The 26,314-nt window shown below is 39.3% G+C and overlaps 1 protein-coding gene, 1 non-coding gene and 1 pseudogene across 2 annotated transcripts; all 3 read left to right on the top strand.

The window, feature by feature from the left end:
* The first annotated feature begins 3,516 nt into the window (after positions 1-3,516).
* On the top strand, positions 3,517-4,939 carry LOC126793145 (F-box protein At1g67340-like). The gene is made up of 3 exons (XM_050519587.1): positions 3,517-3,796; positions 3,877-4,039; positions 4,143-4,939. Exons 1-3 carry the CDS (start codon positions 3,630-3,632, stop codon positions 4,854-4,856), a joined length of 1,044 nt encoding a protein of 347 aa, XP_050375544.1. The 5' UTR covers positions 3,517-3,629; the 3' UTR covers positions 4,857-4,939.
* A 456-nt stretch (positions 4,940-5,395) lies between these two features.
* Positions 5,396-5,468, top strand: TRNAA-AGC (transfer RNA alanine (anticodon AGC)). The gene has a single exon. It is a non-coding gene; the product is annotated as a tRNA-Ala (tRNA).
* A 9,973-nt stretch (positions 5,469-15,441) lies between these two features.
* LOC126794260 (putative disease resistance protein At1g58400) lies at positions 15,442-22,990 on the top strand (annotated as a pseudogene).
* Positions 22,991-26,314: the final 3,324 nt, after the last annotated feature.

The raw sequence follows: 26,314 nt of genomic DNA, 5'->3' as shown, positions 1-26,314 counted from the left end.
CTACCTTTCAACTAATAGATGAAGCTTAGCCTAACAAAATAGGTAGCTGAACCTGACATAGTACTCGAGGGTTGAGTAGCAATGATGCATAGGGTACTCATTGCTTACTTGTGCTAATAACAATTATTATCAAGTCTTTAGCTAGCGTTGCGAACTTGCCATAATAATCAAACATACAAGGCATAGTCATCGCAAACCTTAAAAGCTTGAATTGATAGCTACACATCATAATATAGGCGAAGATCAAATCAGTACTACTAACTAAGCCAAGTGTGTGGATAAAATTTCGCCCCCCTTTACAAATTGGCCATGCATGTTCTTGGTTCTAATCTCACCACATTACCAATGCTTTACATCATATAATTAATATTTCTTAAGCTTGATTGCGATGTTTTAACTTCTTGGGTTTGGTTATGATTGTGATTAAGATCCAAGTTAGATCAATTTCTAAATTTTTGTGATGCCAAAAATAAGAAAGTGAAGATGGGTTTGTTTTTGTTCGAAAGGTGCATATACTTTTGGCAATATGGCAGCAAATCAAGCAATGCGATATGTTGCAACGCAGCACTCATTTTCTACCAAACTATTTTAAGGGAATGGACAAAGAACAAGAGATTTGTGTTCCACCAACTCCTCCACATCTTCAAAGCTTTATCCAAATCGACATTGCCATCTCCAAATTTATAATAGCAGTGGGGATCCAAGTTCATTATATATTATGGTTATTATATTTCGGAACGTATTCTTTATAGTTCATATACGTAAGTATCTAACATAACTTGGTTTGCAAACTCAATCCATCTCTTTCTCTCAACTTGGATCTCAACTTGGACTGTACCATGCGCGCAAGGGTTTGTAATGAGGAATTGAAGTGCATGACTCACAAACACCAACCCTGTTGAAAGTTGAAACCACAAGCAAATGACCCATTTACCGTTGGAGCACGTACGTAGTGTTCTTAATTAGTAGGAACTAATTAGGATACTTACTACAATTCTTAGATACCGGCCTGGAATCTCAACTAAACGTTCATTTAACCGTTGGCGAGGAAGAAACCCTAAACATTGTTGTGTTGCCCGTCCGAAAAATTCTCCTGAGCAACATATCTTCTACGTAGGTAACGATACGTTGTTGCCCGGTACATAAATTTTGTGATATACGAGTTACACCGTTTAGATGGTGACGGTACGCTGTTGCCTCTACGTACGTACTCAAACAGCCTACTTTATAGAACAAGCTAGTCTCTTCACAGTTATTATTACATACATATTAAAATAGAAAGTTTTTTTTTAAAAAAATTTGGCATATCCGGGTTGTATTCTTTTACAAGCTGTTTATTCCGAGTGTTTGACGGCATCCGTCGAATGATTAACTCTCCCAGTGTATGGTGCTGCATCCACAGTATTTCGAACTCGAGATTTTACTTAAGCCACAACAGCCCATTACCACTATTGCATGCATCCGTTGGTAAAATAGAAAGTTGATGATAGCTAATCATCATATGTTTTTAGAACACACACATAAAAAAATACGGAGGGGTTAATTACATGCATGCAGAGAGGCACCAAACAGTGTATAATGACAGATCAAAATTATACTTTTCATGAAACGTACTTACACGATGGTTTACGTCTGTGCCAACTTCCACGTTTCTACAACCAAAAATATGTATAGTAATTAATTTTATTTTCAAATTTGTGATGATGAAGAGTTTATATTGATCAAAGATAATGTCTCATCCAGTTTTACGGATTAGGGGATCAAATCCGATAACATGTGAAAACTAATCATCATACCTCGACGGCTCGACGGCTCTAGAAATGTTTGGCTTTTCCGCCACTCATGGATGCAGCCAAACGATTAATTAGACTAGTCAAGTTCCATGTTTTTCATGCTACTTAGAGGCTTAGCCGACTAGTCTTTAACTGATCCGAATTCTTCTTGTTTATCCGAATCAACATATAATTACGTACCAAAATCTAGGAAGCTAACTAGATAAGCTAGCTAGCTTCGCATTCTGCAATTCGGTAGCAACATTTGCAATTTCACTGCTGATATTACAATGTATTTGCCAGAAAAGCAAGACCAATATCAGTTAAGTATATTCTCTAATCTCTAAACATTTGCTTAAATGATTATCATATAGAAAATGACTAAACGACATAACATAAATTCATAGTGAGAGTAGACATGCATGTTTTTGGATATGATTTTAACTTTTTTAGTTTGTATATCGTACGTAATATAGTAATGAACTCATATTATCACCAATGTCCATTTATTTTACACCATTATCACGCCGTACGTACTACGTAGGGACGGGCAGATCGAATAGTATAATGTACATACATGGCATACGGATAATAATTGATAAGAAAATTTTAGCCAATATATTCATGCATGAAATTTATGTATCTTTTATGACTTATGGATCGGATATACAAATAAATCAAATACAACTCAGCCGTGAACCAACAAACAAGCATGCAACAAAAATTCAAGTTGAAATGGTTCCTCCTTGTTTCTTTAATTGATGGAATGGATCGATAATGGATTTAAACAACAGTTAAATTGACTTTTATAACGAACATAGAATAATAATTAACAAAGAATATCACCGAAATTTAAATCAATATTTATAATAAAAAATTTGTGTTTGTACGTGTTTTTGTGGTGAAGCAAAAAGTAGACACACACAAGTCACATATATAAGACAATGTGCTCTTCAAAATTTGTTGCTAATGTTTTTTTTATGATGAAACTTGTTAATTATGTTACAAAAAACCTCAATTAAAGATTATTGTCACCTTAAATTACCTACAGGCTACAACACACTACCTACCTATTTTCAATACGTAGTTCCTGAACGGTGAGATAGAATAAAAGTAAAAATTAAAATTTTCTATATCCCAAACTAACAATAAAATGTCATACGTAATGTAAATAACACTCTACTTTCTGCACACATAATTAAAAATTTACGACGTGCGTTCACTAAAAACTATATACATATGTGATATAAACCCTCAAAATACATTAGAATTATGGTTCGAGACATTATTTCAATCCAATTACGGCACATTTCGACGCAAGGTCAGGGAAACTAAATACATAGAATAGACATCGCATCCCATTATGCATCACCATACAAGTCATGCATGTATAGTTCGATACAGACGCCATGGAAATTACCGTACTCAAAACCCTACCGGCCCTACATCTTGTTTCTCAGATAAATTTTGTTTTCACTTCCACGTAAAAATCGGTCAACGGAGATTGTTTGACCGCTAAGATCGAGAGCGTCCCCCAATTTAATTCCCCACCCAAAAAACAAATACAAAAGTAATTAATTAATATCCTATTCAAGATTTCGTTTCTTTTTCTTTAATTATATTTTTCTCATCATGAGGGGTCCACGCACTGGTCTCCTCTCCTGAGTCCTCTGCTACTTGTTTATAAGCCCGTCCCACGATTCTACTCCCGTCTTTTACCTCTCTCCTTTTCTGCACACAACAACGTGAAAATAGAGCTGACGCTACTCTATAGAAAACGAGACGCCCAACCCGACCCAAGAAAACAAACCGGAACCACCGCACTGACTGCTTCGAAATCCAGGTCATGAGGAAACCATGACGAACAGGAAAAGGCTCAGAACCTCTCGAAGAACCGCCACCTTCGCCACCGCTGCCAAGTCGGATTTCTTCGACGACTTGCCCGACGATCTCGTCGTCTCCATCCTCTGCAAGCTCAGCTCCTCTGCGTCGTCTCCCTCCGATCTCATCAACGTCCTCATCACGTAAGCAACGCTTCTTCTCATTCTATCAATCTTTTCTCAGTGAACAGTTTTTGATTTCTTGTTTTTTTGGGTATAATTAGATGTAAGAGACTGAACCGGTTCGGTCTTCACTCTCTGGTACTTTCCAAAGCCGGACCGGGAGCTTTTGCTATCAGAGCCAAGAACTGGTCCGACTCGGCTCACCGGTTTCTCAAGCTCTGCGTTAGCTCCGGTAACATCGAAGCTTGCTACACTCTCGGAATGGTCAGTCAATTTTTCCAGTAATTTAGCTAACGAATTATTCATAAAAAAAAATAAAAAGAGATATTTCTCCTGGCAGCGGCCCGCTAACGAATTATTCATACAGATCCGATTTTATTGCTTACAACACCGAGGCAGTGGCGCCTCGCTCATGGCCAAGGCCGCCATGCGGTGCCACACGCGTGCGCTCTACTCGCTCGCCGTGATTCAGTTCAACGGCAGCGGCGGCGACAAGAAAGAGAAGGATCCACGAGCCGGCATGGCCCTCTGCGCACGCGCCGCCGGGCTCGGCCACATCGACGCGCTCCGCGAGCTCGGGCATTGCCTCCAGGACGGCTACGGCGTCCGTCAGAACGTCTCGGAGGGACGGCGCTTCCTAGTCCAGGCCAACGCGCGGGAGCTCGCGTCGGTTATAACCTCCGCCACGTGGCGGTCCCACCAGTACCAGCACTTCTACGCGTGCCTGACGGGGCTGGTCAGCTGCCCGCTGCTGAGCGATTTCGGGTGCAACGTTCCCGGGCCGGAGGTCCACCCGGCGAACCGGTTCATGAAGGAGTGGTTCGGGTCGGGTCGGCGATTGGAGGGCGTGGCGCTCAGGATGTGCTCGCACGTGGGGTGCGGGAGGCCCGAGACGAGGGCGCACGAGTTTCGGAGGTGCTCGGTGTGCGGTACGGTCAATTATTGCTCGCGTGGGTGTCAAGCGCTGGATTGGAAGATGAGGCATAAGGTTCAGTGTAAGCCGATCGAACGGTGGCTAGGGGCTGATGGCGGTGGTGATGGGGTTGAAGGCGGAGAGGGTGAGAATGTGGTGGTGGACTAATATAGGATATTATTGAAAGAAAAAGAAATTTATTTGATTTAAAAAAGAAATTTATGTGCAAAAAATTGATGATATTATGTCAAGTTGTTAGGGTTGGGCAATACTCGGATTCAGATGCTCTTGAATTTAATATCGATATAAACACGAATCTCACCGACAAAGATGTGTTGAAATTGTTTGTCGAATATAATGGAACCCTATCTTCAGATCTTTGCAACTATTGCAAGCAAATGAGGAATTCACTTGGAGAAGGAAGACGCTCTTCTTTTCATATTTAGGTGTAAATTGATGGATTATATGGGTCACGGGAAGCGATATGTGAAGAGGTTTAAACCAACTGTGAAGTAAATAAATAGCGCCGATCAATCAGGTTGAGAAATTCAACATATATCAAATGGTCATAGAATGGGAGGTATTCAGATTTCAGAGTGGATGATTCAGTGACACGGGACTCAAATCATGCAATGCATTTTATTCTACATATTAGGGCACAGAAAGTTTTGTTCAAATTATAAAAATCAGACAAGTTCATCAACAGCGGGGATGTAGCTCAGATGGTAGAGCGCTCGCTTAGCATGCGAGAGGTACGGGGATCGATACCCCGCATCTCCATTTTTTCCCCTTTTTTTGTGATTTAGAAAAGCTTATCTGACGAGGGCTAATTTGAATATAAATGATATGCAAAAAAGCTGCTTGCTTCATTAACCGCTGGAGATGTTGTGATGAGGATTTTTGGTAAATACTGGCAATGCATAGAAACAGAAACAAACAATCCGAAAAATGATATCTATGAAAGAAATTAAAATTGGTTATAGAGTATAGCTGGATGATGTTTGTTTAGCCACTTGGGACAGCCAGAATAATGATTGTGAAAAGTAACAAGACTGAGAAAATGTAACCCAGGCATAATGGTAGACCTTCGTCGTATTTTTCTTCTCGTATACGTGATTCAGGACTTACTAGTAAGTTGCGCAATTCTGGTCGAGTTATGGCCTATGGGGTGAGGTCGAATCCTGATGGAGGCAACCAATTCAGCATAAGGTGGTAACTGCGCATGTCTGAGGTATAGATTGAGCTATCAGGTATAGATTGAGCTTCTCTGAGGTATAAAACGATAAGGTGGTAACTGCGCATGTCCAGGTTTTGGAAGCGAGTCTTGAGCTCTTGTACATGAGATTTTCTATCGTTGGCCAAGAGATTTTCTAAGTGCTGCCACAGAGCTTGTCCACTCGTGCATTCTATTGTGTGCCGGAACATGCTCGGAGATAGACTTGTGTTTATCCAAGTCAGAAGCATTTGGTCCCTCTTGATCCAACTGGTATAGGCAGGGCTTTCCTTCTCGCCTTCATCAACAGTAGAACTAGACAAGAATTGAGTTGGACACAGCTCTCTTCCTTCAGCGAGGTTCAACATATCAATAGGCCTTCAAAACGGGGATGAATAAAGCCTTCCAGAGTAGATAACTATCCTTAGTTAATTAGCTAGTCGGATTGGTAATATTTGAGGCGCGGTAGGCGCCGGTGGTTGCAGAAAGGTTGAGGATGATGATGAGCCGGCCTTGACAATGACAAGAGGCGATATTGATGACATTTCTAGTTGATTTTGGAACTGATCTTCAGCCATGTTAAGTGTAAGGTTTTTAGATACGTACGTACCCTGGCAAAATTGAAGGCACAAACAAAAAACAAAAGGTTCATTAATTAGAAACAAAGTGTTGGAGAGGAGAGATCCCATCTAAGAAGTGACAAAGAAAATAAAGTTTATAAGTGGGTGAATAATAACCAATTGTACCGAGGCCTTTTGTGATTAAAACCCAACACCTGTGAGGTGGCTACGTTGGGACAATATCGGTACAGTTGGTCAACGGGCCACGCTTGTCGCTGTTTAACACAAAAGTTCTTCAAGATGGGTCAGAATTAAGAGATCGAATTAAGAGATCGAATTCTAGAGAGATTCAGTACGTGTAATTATGTAGGGTTTTCTTAACATGCATTCTACATCAGAAACATGTTGCATACCTAAATAAACAAGAAACTTAGGAAGAAGCTAGAAAGACATCAAAATCATTCATCAAAGCAAGACATGGAATATTTATCGAACTGAGAAGGAACTTGACGATCCGGCGCTTAATCAAGACTTTGTTCCTGGTCTGCTAGCTACCTCGCATAATACATTGGACGACTGTATATATCTTCGTTGAGCAGGATTAATTGTAATGATACGTACAAGATAAATGAGTGTTACATTTGAACTTGCAAACCAGAGGACTCGTAATCTCACTTTCTCTCTCACAACGTAGAGTCGTAGACCAAAGGACTCCTAGCTACTCTCTCTCTCTCTCTCTCTCTCATGAAAAATACGGTACCTAGTTACCTAATTCGCAGTTTCAACCATTCTAACCGATTAAGTAGATACTTATTGAGATGATAGCAAGATATCCATTGATCATTTTACTGTAGCAACAGTGCTTAACTTGGCGTGATAAATACTAGTGTTCATTTAGATACTATGTATGAGCCCTTGCATTGTCCTTTGCAGAAATAAGTTGCACGATATATGGCGCGCCGATGGTCAAATCGTCTTTAGAAGACTATATCTGGCTTCGCATGCGCTTTGAATTTGGTATGCGGTGTTGGAGAGGAGAGATCTCACATCTAAGAAGTGACAAAGAAAATAAAGCTTATAAGTGGGTGGATAATAACTAATTGTGCCGAGGCCTTTTGTGATTAAAACCCAACACATGTGAGGTAGCTAAGTTGAGACAGTATCGGTACAGTTGGTCCACGAGCCACGCTTATCAATGTTTAACATGGTATCAGAGCGGGTCCCTCTCCAGTCGCGCCTCCAATCTGTCGTGGGCTCGAGTTGGGTGCCACTTTGTCATGAGCCCAAAATGGGTGCCATTATTATGTCATCGGAGAGTTTCCGATTGGATGGTCACCAAGTGTCGTTGGTTACTGGACATTGGTTTATTTCGTCACAGTATGTGGGATGTTAATCTGTCACGTGCAGACCTAAAAATTAGGTTGCACGTGAGGGGGCGTGTTGGAGAGGAGAGACCCCACATCTATAAAGTGACAAAGAAATTAAAGCTTATAAGTGAGTGGATAATAACCAATTGTACCGAGATCTTTTGTGATTAAACCCAACACCTGTGAGGTGTCTAAGTTAGGACAGTATCGGTACAGTTGGCCCACGTGCCACGCTTGACGCTGTTTAACATGCGGCAACCTAAATTGCTTTTCTTTGCTTCCGAATGTAGATACGAGTTGTTCATATATACTTCTGAAAATTAAGCTGGATTGAACAATATATGGAACATTTATTCTAAATTATGTTAGATGTGATGAACAAGTGATGTTTATATCTCAAAATAGAATTTTTAATGAGTACGCACACAAGATATCGATACACCTTCCACAAGATACTGTTTCGATCGGTAAATATAAGGTATGCGTAAACGTAGAAAGAAAAGCAGAGGTAGCAGAAAGCCAGAAACCCTATGGTTGAGTGGTAGCCACAAATAAGCGAAAAAAAAAAACCAAAACCACCCGAAGTTAGGGAACGACATTGTTAAATAAGCGAAAACGTGTCAGCTCCTCACTGGCTGCATAAGCATTACATGGATATCGTCCCTTCATCTAAAACCTTATACTGTTGCTTAAGCTCACACTCAACTCATTGACGCGCTTCAATTCTTCTTGTTGAGTTCTTCCTTTGCAGTTTGCAAAGTTCTATTCGAACTTGGAAGTTTAGAGTTGAGGAGTGAAGTGAAGAATGGGAATTAGGTGCTGCAGTGATCCGGACGATACATTGTTGCTGGGGTTTGTTCTGGCTATTGTGTTAGCAATGGCTTTCTTTGTCATATGTCAGCCTCCTCCTCAAGGGAGAATTGCTGTTTACCACTATTATTGAAATGCTTAGTACTTCTAAGTTCTAAATATGTATACATCTTCTAGTTCTACGTAGGTTTTCCTGGGTAAGCAATCTGTTTTGGTTTGCTTCCTCTGCTAGCTAGGACTTTCTGTGTGGGCAGATATGTATTAATCGCATTATTTTCCCTTGCATAAATTTAATAACGAGAAGTCCTTCATCACATACATCAGTATGTTCATTTTCAGTGTTAAATCTGTGTAAATAGAGATATCAGCAGGTTTGGTATTCTACTTCCATAACAGGCTTTTGCTATTGTATTTATATAATTACCATTAAATCTGATTCGCATAATTTACAAATAACACAAACTCGAGAACTAACCAAAGATTACATAACAAAAAACTAGGGTATGATCATGAATTCATGATGATAAGTCTTCTATCTACTTTTGAGTACAAGATATGCTCATTGCTACTTCACCTAGCTTAACAAGTCATGATAAGCTAATTATATCTCCATCTATGTGTGCCGGCCAGCATAGCAGTGAATATACCACCAGTGGGCACTGTGAAGACCATAGCCTAGTACTGTGAGAAACATAGGCCAATTCATCTTCCACGGTACTGATGGCTCTTCCTCCTCTATCGTTGGCATTGGGTAACGGCACAAGGGACACAAGTGATTCACCTTCGATAATTTGACAATGCAGTCTTCATGAAAAAGATGAAGGCAGGGCAAGCGAGTAATCATCAGTTGCTGCGCAATACCTTCTTCTACACCATCTAAGTGATCTAGGCAAACACCACATATATCTCGTCTAGTAGCGTCTTCCAAACAATCAAGTCTAACTTTCTCCAGACATTCTAAAGTAACGACTTTTGGTCTTCTCAATTTGATTCTCAAATCCAAAAAGGAACATGTCAGAGGCGGTCCAGGGACGTCGGCCGCCTCGACTGCCAGAAATATTTTATCAATAATAGTTGGATGCTTATCTTCTGGGACTTCCATGCTGGTAAGAATCCCAGACAACATCCATGTTTGCTTAATCCTTTCAGATGATAACAAGAAATCATGGTGTTTAATCACAATTGTCTTGTACTTTACGAGGCGAGGGGGACTATCGTAAGTTATATGTGTACGATTGTCGTAAGGACAGCTTCCAGTAGCCTTGTTGAGCAAAAAGTCGATCATAAGCATGTTGCTTGGAATTTCATAGGGATTACGCTCATCTTTTCCTTGGAAGATTTGGGTGCGAAATGTCGGCACAATCTCACTGGACATGCTTGAAGAACTGATCAATAAATAGGAAGCATTAGAAAATGTTAGTAGTTGCAAAGACCTAAGGTGTTATGTAACATAAACCAAATGTGTACCAGATCAAGAAGACATATTCAAGCAACTGCATTAGTAATAGCTCAACGTCACGTCATTAAACTTTTGATTTATACTTTCTTTTTTAATATTTATCCTAAACCCTAACCAGTAAGCAGATGCAAATGTAGTAAATATTGGACCAACATCATATGGAATTTTAGCATTGTCAACATGCATATCAATGAAGGGAAGGAAAAAGAAAAAAAACAGACACAGAAGAAGCCAGCTTACTTTCGGATCTTTGCATCCAATTAACGTAGTGAAAGCTATGGGTAATTATATAAAATCGGTAGACAAGCGTTAAGCCGAAATATAAATGTAACAAAATAGATAAATCTTTTAATAAGTTGAATTGTATTGATTGATTGAATGCCTAATACAACATAGAAGGTGCCTTTATATAGGTTCTAAAATATAGTTAATCCTATTAAGACTAGAACTAAGAAATAACAAACCTATTAAAACTAGAAAACTTATGAATGTAAGGAAAAGTAAACTTAGGCATTATAGGAAATTTATGTTTGTCTACGACCTTGTCTCGCCATACCTTTCTCAAGCTGCTCCTCGAACTCTTCGGCTAACTATCTACATCACCAACTGGCGTTGTGCGGAAGATTTAGAGTTTGTATTGGGGATCAGGAGAAACGGCGCTGGATGTGTCCGTGGTATTGTCCTAACAATAGAAAAGAGAAGAGAGACTTATGCGGCACATCTTTGAAATCTTACTGCCTAACACAGAAGTACAAGCAATCAGCGAATGGTATTCGTAAACTAATTAAGTATCCTTTTTCGGACATCGTTATCGGTGGTTTCAAAATGCACAGCCACGTGGCTTCTGGGGGCCAATGGAGGAGGGTGTAATAACCAGAACTCGAATATTATTCTTTGGATGTGTTTATTCTAGCTAGGGCTAATATAATAGAACCATAATGATTGATGACGACTTTTATTTATTGACCAGCAAAATTTGTTTGATCATTGGTTGGTGCATGTAGGAAATTAGGTTAAAACATTATGCATGCTTCTTTTAAGATGGGAAAACCGAAAATCACTGTTTCCATAATGGTTTGATTATTCTATGGAGGGAGCCTATTCCACACACCGCTCACAAAGTCTCGTGGTGATTTTTCCCGAAAGGGTTTACACTGTAGTTAACAATTATTGTGTTCAAGTTTCTGAGTTTTAGTTCATCTATATACTTTTATTTGGCATCAGAGCAGGTTCTAGATTTTTACCTAGTAGATTTAGTATGATGGAAGGCACTGGCGGATCCAGCCTCGGCTTGCCTAGGCTTAAGCCTAGGTGAGTTTTTGAGAGGTTAGAAAAAAAAACTCATCATATGTATATATATATATATACACTAACATAATTGATATCCTCAATTCTTACTATGTACGAGTAGTTGTAATTGTCTCTGAAATGCTATATAAACTTTACCACCAAGTATAAATACTACTGCATTTGACTAGAACAAATTATTAATAATTTCGTATTCGAATCCTTTTGTATTAAAACCAATTAGCTAAAAAAGATAGTATAATTAGTTGATAGTGCCAATAAGATTTCATTTGAAACTCAAAGATTAAAGTTCTAATGCCGATGATGATGTAATATGTACGAACTGGTATATAGTAGTTCAAAATAGTTAGTGTATAATCTAATTTTTTGTGCTTAAAAATATGATATCTTGTTCAGATTCGTTGAAATTTTTTTTCTTTACAATTAGCCCGGGTTACAATTTGATCCTGGATCCGCCACTGATGGAAGGAAACTTTTTTGTTATGAGGCATCAATGGTGATAATTTCTGAGTGGAAAGGTGCTATGAGAGCTTTTGTTTCTTCAATTGACTCTCGAACATGACAATGCATTTTACATGGATGGCAACATCCTGTGATTGCAAAAGAGGAAAATGAGAGTGAACCTAAACAAGTAGATGGTGCTACCTCTAGTAGTTTACCTCTTAAACATTTCAAAAATTGGTCAAAAGATGAAATTGCTTTTTGTGAAGCTGAAAACAAAGCAACCAATGCCTTGAGCATAGCTTCAACCAAAGATGACAGAATGCTTATATCACAATGTAGCACTTCAAAAGAACAGTGGGATACGCTAGCAGAAACATACGAGGGAGATAAAAAGGTCAAAGCTCAGAAACTGCAGTTGTTGGAACATGAATGTGAAGCTTTACAAATGGAGGATGACGAGACAATTGATCATTTTCATAAAAGACTGATTACAGTAGCCAGTAAATGTGCTATTCTTAACGAAGTTATTCATGAGCATAAAGTTGTTAAAAAATTTCTAAGATCCCTACCTTTGAAAATTCGAGCAAAGGAGACTGCCATTCAAGAAACTCATGATGTTTATCCCTTGGCTGAACTGGTAGGAAATCTTGAAACCTATGATTTTAAGCTAAAGGATGATGATACGAGAGAGACCAAGAAGTCAAAGAATATTGCTTTCAAAGCTTCAAAAGAGGAAGAAAAGGTAGATGACAATTTAAATTCTTCAGAGTTTGCCTTATTAACTAAAGATTTTTTTTAAAAAAATTGAAACATATAAATACTTCAGAATCTTCTGCTGAACCAAAATGTTTTCAGAACTTCAATAAAAAATCAAATGGTGAAGCAGGATCTAACAAATATTCACAAAACAAATCTTCCTCAAATATTAGATGTTTTGAATGTGGTGGTATTGGTCATATTGCTACTAACTGTGGTAATATAAAAACAAAAGATCTTGAAACTAAGGTCCTTAAATCTTCTTGGAGTGATAGTGATAATGATGATGATGTTACTTCAAAGAATGTTGCATTTGTTTCTTCTTTGCAAAATTCTGACAGTGACAGTTCTGATGAAGAAGATGAAGAGAAAGAAGACACATATGCTGAGTTGTATACTGCCTCTCTAGGTATGTTAAAAAGGAACAAAAAGTTGGAGGACAAAATTGAACAAGTTACCAGAGAACATTCAAAGGATGAGATGATGCTCAGATCTACACAAAAAAACTTGGAACTTAAAAGGAAACAGCTGGAAATGATTTTCAAAAATTAAATGATGATCTTCTGAAGACAAGCAGACATACAAATGAAGTTGAACTTGAAAGAAAAATTCTTGATCTGGAAAAAGCCTTAAAATTGAAAACTGATGAAAACTCTACTTTATCTACTAATGTTGTTTCATTGCAGGATAAGTTAAGGCTGACTGAAGAAAAATTTCAGAAATTTGAAGTTAGTTTCAAGGATACCTCAGGTCTTGGTTATACTTGTGAAAAAGTGTGCTTATGATAAACATGTTAATTTTGTTAAGGCACAAAAAGTTTCAGTAGCATCTTCTTCTGATGATGAACTAACAAATTTTCTGAACATGTATGGTCAAGAGTTTGAGAAAAACAAGATTGAGGGATCTTTTAGAAAAACTTCTTTTACTCTTATTTGTCATTTATGTGGTAAAGTATGACACATTCGACCAGATTGTGAGAAAATTAAGAGGGAAATTCTTAGTACAAAAGAAAATGAGAATAAATTTGATTTGTTAAAGTTGAGCTAGACGTAGTGAAATTTTGAAACGTTTATCTGATCACATTTTAAATGAGGAAACTGGAAATAGGAGATCATATCACAAATCCAAAAATTAGAATGACATGCATCAATCACGAGCAAATTGTTTTTTGGCTGATTTTGTACCTGATGATGAACCTGTTATTGCTACTTGTTTAATGGCTGGATTTATTCCTGATGATGTGCCTACTGTAGCTACTTGTTTAGTTGCATTTACAACCGTTGCAGAAAGAAGATCTGATTCTTGGTATCTTGATAGTGGATGCTCTAGACATATGACAGGTGACAAACATTGGTTCAAATAATTTGATGATGCATTCACAGCAGGAAAAGTAACATTTGGTGATGGAAGAAGAGCACATGTTCTTGGAAAAGACAGTTCATGCTTCAAACATGCCTGATTTGAAGAATGTTTATTATGTTGAAGGACTAACAGCAAATTTAATTAGTTTTAGTCAATTGGCTGATGAAAAGTGGGATGTATGGTTTAATAGTTTCAAATGTGTTGATCTAGATGAAGATCAAAATTGTCATAAGAGGTCTCAGAGCTTCTAACAATTGCTATCATGTTTATACCTCAACTAATGTCTCTATGGAGTCATATCTCATAGGTACAACCTCTGAGGATACCTTAAATTTCTGGCATCGAAAAATGGGACACATTAGCTTTCAAGATTTGATATTAAAAATCTCAAGAAGTGATTGCATTACAGAATTCCAAAATTATCTGGTAAAACTGACACTGTCTGCAGGGTTTTTAAACTTGGAAAACAAACCATGGCTGCTCATCAAGTGGTAAATTCCACTTCGACTACAAAAGTTTTGGAGCTGCTACATATGGACCTAATTGGACCAGCACAACCTGAAAGTGAGGGAGGTAAAAGCTATATTCTTGTAGTGGTTGATAACTTCTCAAGATATATTTTCTGAAAGATAAGAGTGAAACTTTTGAAGGCTTGAGTAAAGTGCTTATTAATGAAAAGAGAAAAATTGATCTGAAAATTGTCAGAATTAGGTCAGATAATAGAACTGAATTCAAAAAATAAATGTTTTGCTAACTATTGTCATGAGCAAGGTATTTTTCATGAGTTCTCTGCTCCTATCACTCCACAATAAAATGGAGTGGTGGAAGGGAAAAATCGGGTTCTGTTGGATATGGCCAGAGTCATGCTACATTTTGCAGGAATTAAGTCATCCTTTTGGGCAGAAGTAGTGAGCACTGCATGCTACATTGCAAATCGAGTTTTCTTCATACCAGGTGAAAGTAAGACTCCTTATGATCTTTGGAGAGGTAAGGTCCCTAACATTAAATATTTCCATGTGTTTGGAAGTCCTTGTTATATTTATAAGGACAAGGATCAAATGTCTAAATTTGAAGCAAGAAGTGAACCTGGAGTGTTCATGGGATATTCTGTAAATAGTAGAGCTTTCAGGGTTTATAATGCCATTAATGTTGTTGTTGATGATTACTTTGTTAGACATGTGTCTGAGTCTCCAGAGTTCTTTCCTTTAAAAATTGATGATGAAAGTTCAGAAGAAGAACTGGATAATGTTGTTCACAATCATAAAAATGTAGATACTGTTTATGCTTCAGGTCCACGCATTCGAGCTGGGTATAGACAAGTCAGAAAGATCACACTACAGCAGATGTGATTGGCTCACTGAATGAAGGAATTAGAACTCGAAGACAATCTTCTTAGCAACAAGAGCTACAGGTGGAGGATCAGGTATCAAGTAATCTTGCTTTACTCAGTTTTGTGACTATTAACAAAAAGAAAATGTATCTTATCAAAACTTTTGCCTTTGTCTCCTCTTTGGAACCTAAAAATGTAAAAGAAGGTTTAACTGATGATGACTGGATTCAGGCCATGCAAGATGAATTACATCAGTTTGAAAAACATAAGGTATGGAGTCTTGTACCTAGACCTAACAACTGTAATGTTATCGGTACAAAATGGGTTTACAGGAACAAGAGTGATGAAAAAGGTAATATCACTAGAAATAAAGCTAAACTTGTTGTTCAGGGATACTCACAGGTGGAAGGGTTGGATTATGATGAGACTTCTACTCCTGTAGCTCGTTTGGAATCTGTTAGACTTTTGCTTGCTAGTTGCTATTGCTTGTCATCTTAAGTTTAAACTCTTTCATATGGATGTTAAAACAACTTTTTTAAATGGTTATATTGACAAAGAGGTTTATGTTGAACAACCACAGGGATTTCAAGATGTGCATTTACCTAATCATGTTTATAAATTTCACAAAGCCTTGTATGATCTAAAGAAGGCTCCTAGAGCATGGTATGACAAGTTGTCTGCTTTTCTGGTAAGAAATAGTTATACACGTGGTTCTGTTGACAAGACTCTCTTCATCAAACATACTAACTCACATGGTAATTGCTCAAATTTATGTTGATGATATTATTTTTGGATATACATGTGAAACACTGGTAAAACAATTTCAACAGGTTATGGAAAAGGAATTTGAAATGTCTATGGTTGGTGAATTATCCTTTTTCCTTGGCCTGCATGTTAAACAACTTAGCAATGGAATGTTTCTTTTACAATCCAAGTATGTAGAAAACTTGGTGAAGAAGTTTGGACTAGAATCAAAGACTAAGAGAATGGTGAATACTCTTGTGAGTACAACTACGAGTCTTTGTGCCGATGAAGATGGAAAAGTTGTAGATCAGAAACTTTATAGAAGCATGATTGGCAGTCTACTGTATTTAACTGCTAGTAGACCTGATCTATGCTACATTGTTGGTGTATGTGCTCGTTAGCAAGCAAATCCAAAGGAATCACACTTGGAGGCTGTGAAGAGAATTATTTGATATGTGTCTGCAACTATATCATGTGGTGTTTACCATACTTGTGATGCTAATATTGAAATTGCATGTTTATCTGATACAGATTTGGGAGGTAACTTGTAGGACAGACGCAGTACTTCTGGTGGATGTTTTTATGTTGGAAACAACCTTGTGGTGCAAGTGGACATTGGTGCCTTGAATTAGTTCCCCACGCAAGAATGAAACTACTTTTTTAATTACTTTCCGCAAACCAAACAATGGCTTATGATATTATATTCAATAACAATGAGGGTTGCAAAGCAAGACTGTTGTCTTGGACACACCCGATATTCTTTAGCATGCACCGGCCGGCTGCAAAGGAAGGCGATCGTTTTAGACCACCGATCGATATATCCTTTAAAATGCACCTTTCTTTGTGTACTTACTGTGTTTGTGAGTTGTGACTGTATTACTCAAATTCCGAGTTGGCCGAAAGGTTAGTTTAATTAGGCGACCGTTCTAGTCGCTCTTGCACCACAAACCTAGGTTTGACTGAACATGCTACATATGAGTCACCCAAAAAGATTATGCAAATAAAACACAAGTTTAATATAAGGCCCTATAATGAGGCTTTAAGAATCTTAAGGGCCCTCCCTGTGTTAACATGGTCCTCATCATCAATGCCTTTGAGGGGAGACCGATCAAGTTAAATCTCAAGGATCCACATGGGTTATAGAGCCCTTAAAAGCAAAGCCTCAACAAAGTTTTCTTCTGTTTGCTGATCGAGAATGTTGGTTCTTCCTTCATGATATGATCGACAAGATTCTAAATTTCTATGAATCATCAGAAACAAGGGCATAGAGTATGATTAATTATAAAATTGACTTAATTTTCTCTGTTTCTAGTTTGTTTTGCGGAATGGGAGTATTAGGACGGGAAATTCAACCAATTCTTGTGTTTACGAAGTAAAATTTCATGTTTATTTCACATCTTTCATCAAACCAACTCCTTTCACTAATTCTGCTAGGCAATGGGAACGACCTGTTGTATGTCCTCACTCCAAGCAGAAATTGTGCAAGTGCATAGTCTGTTTAATTACAAGCAGGATCTCTGAGGTTCATAACAGAAATCACACTTCAGTTTCTAATGTGCAAACTGTTAGAGAGAAGAGATCCCACATCTAAGAAGTGACAAAGAAAATAAAGCTTATAAGTGGGTGGATAATAACCAATTGTACCGAGGCTTTTTGTGATTAAAACCCAACACCTGTGAGGTGGCTAAGTTGGGACAATATCGGTACAGTTGGTCCACGAGCCACGCTTGTCGCTGTTTAACATGGTATCAGAACGGGTCCCTCTCCAGTCGCACCTCCAATCTTTCGTGGGCCCGAGTTGGGTGCCACTTTGTCATGTCATCGGAGGGTTTCCGATTGGATGACCACTAAGTGTCGTTGGTTACTGGACCTTAGTTTATTTCGTCCCAGTATGTGGGATGTTAATCTGTCACGTGTCAACCTAAAAAATTAGGTTGCACGTGAGGGGGCGTGTTGGAGAGGAGAGATCCCACATCTAAGAAGTGACAAAGAAAATAAAGCTTATAAGTGGGTGGATAATAACCAATTGTACTGAGGCCTTTTGTGATTAAAACCCAACACCTGTGAGGTGACTAAGTTGGGACAATATCGGTACAGTTGGTCCACGGGCCACGCTTGTCGCTGTTTAACATAAACTTGTCATGCTCCAAGAACCAGTGATGCAGTACGTAAAACATCAATTAGCTGTCGTAGCCTTTGAGTCTAAAAAAGGCATGTACATGGCTTGATCAAACTCCATAATATATACTGGATTTAATCCAGGAAGAATGTACTTAGCTCTATCTTATCAAGATATTTGAATCTTACAAAAGATTTCCTAATGGATTATAAATTAAGAGCAAAACTTGTTCATTTTATAAGCTTAAGAGATTCATGTGCCCCCTTTTTCTTGCATTTTTATTTAATTAGCAGAAAATCATTATCCTTGAAGCACTAACAATCCAAATTTTCTGTTAATCAGCTTCTCCATCCTCACGTTGTCCATTACAATTACGTTACAGTGAGTTACCGTATCACCTTCAAAGTTGTGGTGTACTGTTCCATCTTCCCTAAGAGCTACCAGCTTTCAAAAGGGAAACTTATCCGGTTACTAGTAGCTCAAGGACTGATACAAGAATAAGCAGGGAGGATTATGGAGGATGTGGCAGAAGAATATATATGTGAACTGATCAACCAGCAACTGCTTCAAGTACTGGATGAACACCCTCTGTAACGACCCTAAAATTTCGAGCCTAAAAACTCAAAATTCTAAAGTCGTTAAACACAAATAATCTCAAATAAATCGAAATCATTTAAATGTCGCAGCGGATCACATCTGAGTTTAAAATATAACTCAGTCAAGCCGATTATTACAAACCCAAAAGATAATTCAACATATAACAAATGGAATTGTATAATCCTCACAACAACCTCACAAATAAAATCACAACAAATCTCACACACAATCCACGCTGGAACCTCACCACGACTGGATGCGATCGACTTCGAGTCTTCGGAGTCGTCCCACAATCACCACTACTCAGCACCTGCGGAAGTATCCCCTACACCATTGATATTGGTGCACCGGGATTGCAACACAAACCCGGTAAGCTTTACAGCTCGTATGAGTAAAATATTAAAATAACTCTCGTCTCATAAAAGACACAACTCCACATCAACACAGGATAATGACAATCATGAGCAAACGAGCAACCCATCTGGTTACTCTAATACTTTCACAAAATGGTAACTAATGAGCGCTGGTACACATCTGTTACCCCTCACTTAGTATACCGCTGATGTTGGGTAACCACCCGCCACCCAACATCCACAACAAGCTGAGTACCCATGAGCAGATAACCACCCGTTACCTTCATGTAGTACTATGGCAGACAGACTATAGCTCTAACTGTATCGTAACTTTCGCCCGGCCAAAGGTTAGGTTCCGACTTGCCGAACATGTACAATAATCTCACATCATATTGTACCACACATCACGTCCGAAGACAAATCACAATATTTCACATTCTTCGTGATAAAATCATGTACAATAATCGCACATCATATTGTACGTTTTAAAACTTTCACGATATATCCACAATAAAAATCATAACAGTATATTATATAGCAAACTATATATATTCGTATTTATTTACCATTTATACAATATATACATAGTCCACTATATCCTATACATGTCATATTTCATAAACACCTGAAAAATTACGTACCATAATCTCACATGCACAATTTTTCTGTCACCGAAATGACTATTTTTAATGAATTAATAACAGTATGTAATTTAATGAACTATATATATATATGTATTTATTACCATTATACTGTATATACGTAGTCCACTAAGTTATATACATGTTATAATTCATTAAATAAACACACTTGCAAAAATGTTGAATCACCACGAGGGTAGATTCGTAATTCAGTGAGATTTTACTCACCTTATAGACTCGAGCGTAATTCCACAATTCCCGATGATAATTCCTTTCCTTGATTTAACGATCACCTTGAAAAGATAAGAAAAGAATTTAGAATCGTTTCGTAAACCTTTAAATGCCGAAACAGTAATAATCGATTACTGTTCAGTAATTTTCGGTTTTACGAAGTTACTGTTCACTGTTCACTATTCACGGTTACTGTACAATACTCAATTAATACGTATTTCTGTACGTATAAGTACTATATACGTATTTCTGTACGTATAAGTACTATATACGTATTTCTGTACGTATAAATAATATATACGTAATTCTGTACGTATCATTATTATGTACGTATAAATATTAAATACATATTTCTGTACGTATAAATAATAATACGTAATTCTGTACGTATAAATATTAATACGTATTTCTGTACGTATAAATATTAATACGTATTTCTGTACGTATAAATATTAAATACGTATTTCTGTACGTATAAATAATAATACGTAATTCTGTACGTATAAATATTAATACGTATTTATGTACGTATAAATATTAATACGTATTTCTGTACGTATAAATATTTAATACGTATTTCTGTACGTATAAATATTAATACGTATTTCTGTACGTATACGTACGATTTAAATGTAAATACAATCTCAGTAAATAAAATTTACTATTTACCTTTTACAAATTACTTTTTACATTTACTTAAAGTAATTTATATTTACATTTACCGAAGGTAAAATTTAATTACATTTACCGTAGTAAATAAAATTTACATTTACATTTCAGTAAATTACCAAAATACCCCTATCGGAAAACACTGTCGCACCACCGCACGTGGCGGCGCGTGGGGTACACGCGCCACCCGCCGGCAGGCCGCGCGTGGGGCACACGCGCCGAGCCCAGGGACGGCGCGTAACACGCCACCGCCGCCCCATTTCTCTCCCTTTTTCTCCCCTCTTCTCCGCCACGGCCTCACGCCGCCCCTAGACCCTCCCACTTCCTCACACGCGCCGCCTAAGGCGGCGGTACCCCTCCATCCTCTCCAACCTCCGATCTCCACCAAAACATCACAACAACACACGAAAATTCAACAACAGCATCTCATCAACAAATCTAGGCTATCCTCACCTCGATCGGAGCTCGAAAACCGCCGGAGTTCGGCTTGACACGGTGGTGGAGAACGCAGGAACTTGGAGCGATCCGTGGAGCTCCGGCGCGACTCGAGAGGGTGTGTCCTCCTTGGGGTTGCTTGCAGGGGTAGGCGCGGTGCCTCCTAGGCCGGCGGTGAGGGCCACGTTGCTCGGAAGGCGGCGGATCGGTGAGCGTTTCAGAGGGAAGGGAGAGTCGGGAGAGAGAGAGAACCGAGAGGGAGAGAGAGAGATGATGGAGGCGGAGGGAAAGGAAGAAAAATGGGTTTCCAATTATGGGAACCCTAGCAAGAAAAATTCCTTTTTATACTAGTTTTCAAATCGGAAACTAACTTCCGACGTGAATAACTTTTACGTACGATATCCATTTCGAACGCGTCACATATCCACGAACTCGTATCGACGAGCTCTACAACTTTGGTGAAGAAATTTTTTGAAACCGAGCGACGTAATAAAAGTCGATAAATACGTTCGGAAACGTAACGTTTTTCGAATTAAACATTCTAATAACGTTTTCGTTATCGCCTTCCGACGTCACAACACGGAACGAACACAATTTAATATTTTTGAGAACTTAAAAAACTTAGAAGTAGTCTATTAACTTGTCCCGAAAAATCGGGTTATTACACCCTCGGATACTCAATTGAGGGTCTCTTGTCGTCTTCAAAAGTTCTGTCTTGATCAACTGAAGGAAAGAAAATTTGCAGCCTTTGGGGTGTTCATTTGTTCGGACATCACACAACTGATATCCCAAATGAACAATCTTCAACTAACCGCTTCATTCCTGCTAGGAAATCAAAATCTATCTCAACATGATGGTAGTTGACTACAATTTGATGGTAAGAGCACTTAAGAGTGCTTGAGCTAAAATATACTAAAGTCAAATTGTTACCAGATGAAGTGGGAGATCTAATACACCTCACGTATCTTGGCTTGAAAGGCACATACATAAATGAGCTTCCAGAGGGGCTAGGCAGATTGGAAGCCCTGCAAACTTTGGATATTAGATGGTGTGGGGATTTATCAGGCTTCTCAGCTGAGATACTCAATCTTGTAAGATTGAGGCACCTCAAAATGTTCAAGAACAAAGGGGTTTTTGGGATGAAGCTACCGGTAGGGATAGGAACTCTGACAGATCTTCTGACCTTGACAGGTATACACCCTGGTGGTGGCACTGCAGCTGAAGTAGGTAACCTGATAGGGTTCAGAAGATTAGGAGTGATGGACGTGGTGAGGAGAATGTCATCGAGCTATTTGCCTCTATTATGAAGATGCACGGCCTTCTTTCCTTGTCTTTAGAAGCAAAAGGCGCATTTCCTAAGGGAAAACTTGTCCTCCTGGAGTCATTCTTACCTCTGCCATATCTTTAAAAGCTTCGCCTTGAAGGCGTCCTAAAAAAGCTAACTGCTTGGTTTGGTTTCTTGGAAATGCTCACAAACTTGAGATTAGGTTTCTCCCATCTGTCTGAGAACCCATCATTGGTACTTCAAGCCCTACTCAACTTGAAAAGGTTAACTCTTTGGCAGGCTTATGATGCAAAGCAAATAGGGAAAGAGTTCTGCACTGCTGGTGGGTTTCCCAAGCTTGAGGTTCTCATCATTGCTTCTCATGCATGTTCTTGAGGAGTGAACAGAACTTGAAGAGGGAGCACTACCTAGCTTGAAGTATCTCCACTTCCACAGTTGTCTGCGGCTTACCATGTTACCTGAAGGTTTGCAATCCCTCACCACACTGAAGCAGTTGCATTTGCTGCCTCTGCTGGATGATCACGCAGAATGGTTGAAACCTGATGGTGGAAAGGAGTATTACAAAATTAGGCACACTCCAGATGATATCTCACCAACCCTATGGTACGAAATTATGTGAAAACTGGATAAAAGAGGAACGGCCATGATGCAGGGATAAATTTCTCAACATGTCATTGAATGTATTTCATAAGAGGAGTTTTCATTTTTATAATGTATGAAAAAAAAAGTTAAAACCTTTTAAGATAAGCCTTTGAGGAACCAGATCAATGTTGTTAACTTATAACATTAATTTTCATGTCTTTACATATCAATGATTCCTACCTACATACCCTAATCACTGGATTGCAAATATACATCAAATTTAAGGAGATGGTCCCTTAATTGTATGTCGAACTCCCTACTAAGTACTAACCCTCACTCTCAGTAACCAATCAATCAGATTCATCAACTTAGTTATCATTCTTTATGAATCACCAGAAGAGCTGCATATAAGCCAGAAGGTAAAGCAATCAGCATAATAATGATATATATAAATTCTTAGGAAGGTGTCAATGAAATGTCAATAAATTATTAGAAAGTTATCATTCAACAGCCTATCGGATTAAAATGTCAATGATATCTTCTTGTTCCTAGCACAAGATAGATTGTTTTTTAACAAAGAAAGATAAGTAACTACCTTTAGTCCAGCAAAGCCCAGTTGTCTTTCTCAATTGGCATTCTGTTATGTAATCCCTTACCTTTTTTGAATCATCCCACCTTCCATCACCAACATATATATTCGGAAGCATGACTCTGTAAGCAGTTTTTTCGGAATTACCTTCAAAGAGCTTCTGAGCTATAATTTCTACCAGCTCAGTATATGTTAGAATGAGTTGGAACAGCTAGATAAAGCATAACCATGGTGTGTCAACAACTAGGATTAATCATTAGGATTAGTGCTAATATTCTCCAACTCTCCTATCAATAGATAGCAAAGCTTTGTAACAATTGATCAAACAATCAATACAAATCCTCATATTCAAGTTGGTATCAGAGCCACTTACTTGGTTGGTTGCAAATTTGCTCCACTTTTTTTTTCTCCCGTCTGGCGTAGGAGTTTTTGCCAGACGTCCAGATAAGCAGTAACTCTGCTCTCCGCCGTCGCCTCCTCTGGTGCCACTGCCCTCGGTCCGACCTCCGACGCTGCTTCAAATCATCCGGATCGGCGTGCCCGTGCCTCCCCTCGGTCCGACCTCATCTCCGTCGTTCCCCCCCCATCGCCGACGCAGCAGCAGGACGACCCGAGACCGGATGATCCACGGGTGATCCACCTCAGCAGCAGCGCCGACCCCGTCGTCGCTTCCTTGCCAATGCAGCAGCAGCGCCGACCCGAGCCCCGGTGCTCCGACCTCCGACCTCTGCACCGTCGTCGCCTCCTCGCCGGTAGCAGCATCAGCGCGACCCGGAAATCCTCCAGCAGCAGCGCCGACCCCGTCGTCGCTTCCTTTCCGACGCAGCAGCAGCGCCGACTCGAGCCCCGCCTCCGCACCGTCATCGCCTCCTCGCCGGCAGTAGCAGCAGCGCGACCCGGAAGTCCTCCTCGACCGGTTCTGATTGTGTTGATTTCAGAAGCAAAGAGGGGTTTTTATTAATCCCGAGACCCGACCCATTTAGGCCCAAGATCCGACCCGCAATTCGACCCGAGCTCCGACCCGCGATCAGACCAGAGAACCGGCCCGCCCCTTTTTTCTGCTGCCTTTTTTCAGTGTTTTTTTCACCGACAGTGCTTGTTCACCGAGGCAGGTTCCTATCAGTTTTTTTGTTTCCGCTGCATTATTACTGATTTGTGATTTGATTTGATTTACAATGGGTTATGGAGACGAAGACGAGAGTTCTCAGGTCAATGATATTCAGAAATTTGAAGTCTCTGTCAAGAATTCTGACAGTGGTTCTTTTGGAAGAGCCAAACTCAATGGAGCCAATTTCCGTAAATGGAAGAAAATTATGACAGCCCATCTCCGAGGAATGCACAAGATAAGACATGTAACCGGCGTCACTAAGGCTCCCAATGCAGATGCGGTTGTGGCCTACACTAAATGGGACGATGATGATGGCCTTGTAATGTCTGTCTTGTTCAAAGCCATGAATGAAGAGATACTTGACCTGGTAGCAGAATGTGATACCGCGCATGCAATATGGACGACATTGGAAGTCCTATTTACTAATGACTCTGATTGTATACAGGTTCATGAGTTAATGTGCACAGCCTTTGCAATGCACCAGGATGGGCAATCGGTGGCGCAATATTTCACCAAACTGAAGAATATTTGGGCTGAGATTGATGTGAAACTTCCTTGCATGATCAAGAATCAGGAGGATATTGTTTGGTACCAAAAAGAGAAGGAGCTTGAGCGAGTTCACCATTTCTTGAAAGGTCTTGATGCAAAGCATAACAGTGCGAAAGGCGAGCTACTCAGAAAGACCGAACCTCCTAGCCTGATCACAGCTTTCACATTTATCCGTAAGGATGAGTCTCAGCAAGAAAGTCTTCATAAGACACAAGTTGAAGTTTCTAGCCTCACTGTTCAGGCTACATCTCCAGCACCATCCCTTCAGCCATCCACTTCTGCTCCACTCCATAAGCGCGGACCACCACCAGGCTTCGGGAATCAGCCCCGCCCTCCTTGCTCTTATTTCCATGATACAAACCATGCTCGTGCAACCTGTTGGAAATTGTATCCACACCTTAGACCCCAGAGGCCTAATTATCGTCCTAAGGCGAAAGCAACTATTCAATTAGTTCCGGAACCAGATATCTATGGTGTGGTTGGACATGATCATCACACAGCAGGAGGAGCAACACCCACAGCATCAATAGCTGGTCGTGGTAAGATTGATATGGCTTTACATATTTCTCACTTTGTTGGTTTTGATACATGGATTATTGATTCTGGTGCGTCCGATCATATGACTTATGACAAATCTTACTTTACTATCTTATCTCCTCCACCAGTACCATATGTTACTAATGCTAATGGTGATGCATTCTCCGTATTGGGGAAATGGTCAGTTTGTATTACTCCCACAATAGAACTTCACAATGTGCTATATATACCTGCTTTATCTCATCATTTGATATCTATCCCACAATTAAATACTGAAGCCAAGTGCTCTGTGACATTTTTTCCCATGTATGTGATATTTCAGGATCTTCTCACCGGGGAGTTAATTGGTCGGGGGTATCTAAGGGGCAGGTTGTTTCATCTGGATCAGACGTATGCGGGGAAGAAACCAGGGGCACCGTCCCGGATCGCTTTGCTCTCCACTTCTGATAAGTTAAGTGAAGTTTGGTTATGGTATCGTCGCTTGGGGCATCCATCTTTTAGTGTTATGAAAACATCCATGCCTACTTTGTTTCTTGGTGTGGATGAGTCAGTTTTTCGTTGTGAAACATGTGTTTTGG

This window comes from Argentina anserina, chromosome 5 (assembly GCF_933775445.1).
Source record: "Argentina anserina chromosome 5, drPotAnse1.1, whole genome shotgun sequence".
Lineage (NCBI taxonomy): Eukaryota > Viridiplantae > Streptophyta > Magnoliopsida > Rosales > Rosaceae > Argentina > Argentina anserina.
This window is presented reverse-complemented; position numbering and strand designations above follow the sequence as displayed.

What these genes read in the sequence shown, in the direction of transcription:
- LOC126793145 (XM_050519587.1), top strand. Translation starts at nt 3,630, where the DNA reads ATGACGAACAGGAAAAGGCTCAGAACCTCTCGAAGAACCGCCACCTTC. An exon ending in CTCATCAACGTCCTCATCAC is followed by an intron (nt 3,797 to 3,876) that starts GTAAGCAACGCT and finishes GGGTATAATTAG; the next exon opens with ATGTAAGAGACTGAACCGGT. An exon ending in CTTGCTACACTCTCGGAATG is followed by an intron (nt 4,040 to 4,142) that starts GTCAGTCAATTT and finishes TTATTCATACAG; the next exon opens with ATCCGATTTTATTGCTTACA.